The following is a 5,604-nucleotide window of genomic DNA, read 5'->3' on the forward strand; positions in this document are numbered from 1 at the left end:
CATCAGTTGCACACCTTCACCAGTTTCACCTTCACCTTCACCATTATCACTTTCACCAGTATCACCTTCACCTTCACCAGTATCACCTTCACCAGTCTCACCTTCACCAGTTTCACCATCACCTTCACCAGTTTCACCTTCATCTTCACCAGTATCACCTTCACCAGTATCACCTTCACCAGTTTCACCTTCACCTTCACCAGTATCACCTTCACCAGTTTCACATTCACCAATTTCACCTTCACCTTCACCAGTTTCAGCTTCACCTTCACCAGTATCACCTTCACCAGTATCAGCTTCACCTTCACCAGTATCACCTTCACTTTCACCAGTATTACCTTCACCATTATCACATTCACCAGTTTCACCTTCACCTTCACCAGTATCACCTTCACCAGTATTAACTTCACCTGTATCACCTTCACCAGTATCACATTCACCAGTTTCACCTTCACCTTCACCAGTTTCACCTTCACCAGTTTCACCTTCACCTTCACCAGTATCACCTTCACCAGCTTCACCTTCACCTTCACTAGTATCACCTTCACCTTCACGAGTATCACCTTCACCAGTATCACCTTCACCGACACCAGTTTCACCTTCACCAGTATCACCTTCATCAGTTTCGCCTTCACCTTCACCAGTTTCACCTTCACCTTCACCAGTATTACCTTCACCAGTATCATCTTCACCAGTTTCACCTTCACCAGATTCACCTTCACCAGTATCACCTTCACCTTCACCAGTTTCCCCTTCACCAGTTTCACCTTCACCTTCACCAGTATCACCTTCACCAGTTTCACCTTCACCAGTTTCACCTTCACCTTCACCAGTATCACCTTCACCTTCACCAGTGTCACCTTCATCAGTTTCACCTTCACCATCACCAGTTTCACCTTCACCAGTATCACCTTCACCAGTTTCACCCTCACCTTCACCAGTATCACCTTTACCAGTTTCACCTTCACCTTCACCAGTTTCACCTTCACCTTCATCAGTATCACCTTCACCATCACCAGTATCACCTTCACCAGTTTCACCTTCACCAGTATCACCTTCACCAGTATCACCTTCAACTTCACCAGTATCACCTTCACCAGTTTCACCTTCACCTTCACCAGTTTCACCTTCAGCAGTTTCACCTTCACCTTCACCAGTTTCACCTTCACCTTCACCAGTATCACCTTCACCAGTATCACCTTTACCAGTATCACCTTTACCAGTTTCATCTTCACCTTCACCAGTATCACCTTCACCAGTATCACATTCACCTTCACCAGTTTCACCTTCACCTTCACCAGTATCACCTTCACCAGTATCACCTTCACCTTCACCAGTTTCACCTTCACCTTCACCAATATCACCTTCACCAGTATCACCTTCACCTTCACCAGTATCACCTTCAACTTCACCAGTATCACCTTCACCAGTATCAACTTCACCAGTTTCACCTTCACCAACACCAGTATCACCTTCACCAATATCACCTTCACCTTCATCAGTATCACCTTCACCTTCACCAATATCACCTTCACCAGTATCACCTTCACCTTCACCAGTATCACCTTCACCAGTTTCACCTTCACCTTCACCAGTATCACCTTCACCAGTATCACCTTCACCTTCACCATTATCACCTTCACCAGTTTCACCTTCACCTTTACCGGTATCACCTTCACCAGTATCACCTGCACCTTCACCAGTATCACCTTCACCAGTATCACCTTCACCAGTTTCACCTTCACCTTCACCAGTTAAACCTTCACCTTCACCAGTATCACCTTCACCAGTATTAACTTCACCTGTATCACCTTCACCAGTATCACATTCATCAGTTTCACCTTCACATGCACCAGTATTACCTTCACCAGTTTCACCTTCACCTGCACCAGTATCACCTTCACCAGCATCACCTTCACCTTCACCAGTATCACCTTCACCTTCACCAGTATCACCTTCACCAGTATCACCTTCATCAGTTGCACACCTTCACCAGTTTCACCTTCACCTTCACCATTATCACTTTCACCAGTATCACCTTCACCTTCACCAGTATCACCTTCACCAGTCTCACCTTCACCAGTTTCACCATCACCTTCACCAGTTTCACCTTCATCTTCACCAGTATCACCTTAACCAGTATCACCTTCACCAGTTTCACCTTCACCTTCACCAGTATCACCTTCACCAGTTTCACATTCACCAATTTCACCTTCACCTTCACCAGTTTCAGCTTCACCTTCACCAGTATCACCTTCACCAGTATCAGCTTCACCTTCACCAGTATCACCTTCACTTTCACCAGTATTACCTTCACCATTATCACATTCACCAGTTTCACCTTCACCTTCACCAGTATCACCTTCACCAGTATTAACTTCACCTGTATCACCTTCACCAGTATCACATTCACCAGTTTCACCTTCACCTTCACCAGTTTCACCTTCACCAGTTTCACCTTCACCTTCACCAGTATCACCTTCACCAGCTTCACCTTCACCTTCACTAGTATCACCTTCACCTTCACGAGTATCACCTTCACCAGTATCACCTTCACCGACACCAGTTTCACCTTCACCAGTATCACCTTCATCAGTTTCGCCTTCACCTTCACCAGTTTCACCTTCACCTTCACCAGTATCACCTTCACCAGTATCACCTTCACCAGTTTCACCTTCACCTTCACCAGTTTCACCTTCATCTTCACCAGTATTACCTTCACCAGTATCACCTTCACCAGTTTCACCATCACCTTCACCAGTATCACCTACACCAGTATCACCTTCACCAGTTTCACCTTCACCTTCACCAGTATCACCTTCACCTTCACCAGTTTCAACTTCACCTTCACCAGTTTCACCTTCATCTTCACCAGTATCACCTTCACCAGTTTCACCTTCACCAGATTCACCTTCACAAGTATCACCTTCATCAGTTTCACCTTCACCTTCACCAGTATCACCTTCACCAGTATCACCTTCACCTTCACCAGTTTCACCTTCATCTTCACCAGTATCACCTTCACCAGTATCACCTTCACCAGTTTCACCTTCACCAGTATCACCTTCATCAGTTTCACCATCACCTTCACCAGTATCACCTTCACCAGTATCACCTTCACCTTCACCAGTTTCACCTTCACCTTCACCAGTATCACCTTCACCAGTATCACCTTCACCTACACCAGTTTCACCTTCACCAGTATCACCTTCACCAGTTTCACCTTCACCTTCACCAGTTGCACCTTCACCTTCACCAGTATCACCTTCACCAGTTTCACCTTCACCAGTTTCACCTTCACCTTCACCAGTATCACCTTAACCAGTTTCACCTTCACCTTCACCAGTATCACCTTCACCAGTTTCACCTTCAATAGTATCACCTTCACCACTTTCACCTTCACCTTCACCAGTATCACCTTCACCAGTTTCACCTTCACCATCACCAGTATCATCTTCACCAGTTTCACCTTCACCAGTATCACCTTCACCAGTATCACCTTCACCAGTTTCACCTTCACCAGTATTACCTTCACCAGTATCATCTTCACCAGTTTCACCTTCACCAGATTCACCTTCACCAGTATCACCTTCACCTTCACCAGTTTCCCCTTCACCAGTTTCACCTTCACCTTCACCAGTATCACCTTCACCAGTTTCACCTTCACCAGTTTCACCTTCACCTTCACCAGTATCACCTTCACCTTCACCAGTGTCACCTTCATCAGTTTCACCTTCACCATCACCAGTTTCACCTTCACCAGTATCACCTTCACCAGTTTCACCCTCACCTTCACCAGTATCACCTTTACCAGTTTCACCTTCACCTTCACCAGTATCACCTTCACCTTCATCAGTATCACCTTCACCATCACCAGTATCACCTTCACCAGTTTCACCTTCACCAGTATCACCTTCACCAGTATCACCTTCAACTTCACCAGTATCACCTTCACCAGTTTCACCTTCACCTTCACCAGTTTCACCTTCAGCAGTTTCACCTTCACCTTCACCAGTTTCACCTTCACCTTCACCAGTATCACCTTCACCAGTATCACCTTTACCAGTATCACCTTTACCAGTTTCATCTTCACCTTCACCAGTATCACCTTCACCAGTATCACATTCACCTTCACCAGTTTCACCTTCACCTTCACCAGTTTCACCTTCACTAGTATCACGTTCACCAGTTTCACCTTTACCTTCACCAGTAGCACCTTCACCAGTAATACCTTCACCTTCACCAGTATCACCTTCACCAGCATCACCTTCACCTTCACCAGTTTCACCTTCACCTTCACCAATATCACCTTCACCAGTATCACCTTCACCTTCACCAGTATCACCTTCACCTTCACCAGTATCACCTTCACCAGTATCAACTTCACCAGTTTCACCTTCACCTTCACCAATATCACCTTCACCAATATCACCTTCACCTTCATCAGTATCACCTTCACCAGTATCACCTTCACCAGTTTCACCTTCACCTTCACCAGTATCACCTTCACCAGTATCACCTTCACCTTCACCATTATCACCTTCACCAGTTTCACCTTCACCTTTACCGGTATCACCTTCACCAGTATCACCTTCACCATCACCAGTATCACCTTCACCAGTTTCACCTTCACCAGTATCACCTTCACCAGTATCACCTTCAACTTCACCAGTATCACCTTCACCAGTTTCACCTTCACCTTCACCAGTTTCACCTTCAGCAGTTTCACCTTCACCTTCACCAGTTTCACCTTCACCTTCACCAGTATCACCTTCACCAGTATCACCTTTACCAGTATCACCTTTACCAGTTTCATCTTCACCTTCACCAGTATCACCTTCACCAGTATCACATTCACCTTCACCAGTATCACCTTCACCAGTAATACCTTCACCTTCACCAGTATCACCTTCACCAGTATCAACTTCACCTTCACCAGTTTCACCTTCACCTTCACCAATATCACCTTCACCAGTATCACCTTCACCTTCACCAGTATCACCTTCACCTTCACCAGTATCACCTTCACCAGTATCAACTTCACCAGTTTCACCTTCACCAACACCAGTATCACCTTCACCAATATCACCTTCACCTTCATCAGTATCACCTTCACCTTCACCAATATCACCTTCACCAGTATCACCTTCACCTTCACCATTATCACCTTCACCAGTATCACCTTCACCAGTTTCACCTTCACCTTCACCAGTATCACCTTCACCAGTATCACCTTCACCTTCACCATTATCACCTTCACCAGTTTCACCTTCACCTTTACCGGTATCACCTTCACCAGTATCACCTGCACCTTCACCAGTATCACCTTCACCAGTATCACCTTCACCAGTTTCACCTTCACCTTCACCAGTTAAACCTTCACCTTCACCAGTATCACCTTCACCAGTATTAACTTCACCTGTATCACCTTCACCAGTATCACATTCACCAGTTTCACCTTCACCTTCACCAGTATTACCTTCACCAGTTTCACCTTCACCTGCACCAGTATCACCTTCACCAGCATCACCTTCACCTTCACCAGTATCACCTTCACCTTCACCAGTATCACCTTCACCAGTATCACCTTCATCAGTTGCACAC

At 45.8% G+C, this 5,604-nt stretch overlaps 2 protein-coding genes across 2 annotated transcripts; both read left to right on the forward strand.

Moving 5' to 3' along the window:
* Positions 1 to 3,387: 3,387 nt before the first annotated feature.
* On the forward strand, positions 3,388 to 3,894 carry LOC139275852 (uncharacterized; the record flags this gene model as incomplete). The annotated part of the gene is made up of 1 exon (XM_070893060.1): positions 3,388 to 3,894. A coding segment is annotated over one exon (507 nt), but the record flags the coding sequence as incomplete, so codon positions are not given.
* Positions 3,895 to 4,389: 495 nt separating this feature from the next.
* LOC139275851 (uncharacterized) lies at positions 4,390 to 5,256 on the forward strand (the record flags this gene model as incomplete). The annotated part of the gene is made up of 1 exon (XM_070893059.1): positions 4,390 to 5,256. A coding segment is annotated over one exon (867 nt), but the record flags the coding sequence as incomplete, so codon positions are not given.
* Between the last annotated feature and the right edge of the window lie 348 nt (positions 5,257 to 5,604).

This window comes from Pristiophorus japonicus, chromosome 11 (genome assembly GCF_044704955.1).
Source record: "Pristiophorus japonicus isolate sPriJap1 chromosome 11, sPriJap1.hap1, whole genome shotgun sequence".
NCBI lineage: Eukaryota > Metazoa > Chordata > Chondrichthyes > Pristiophoridae > Pristiophorus > Pristiophorus japonicus.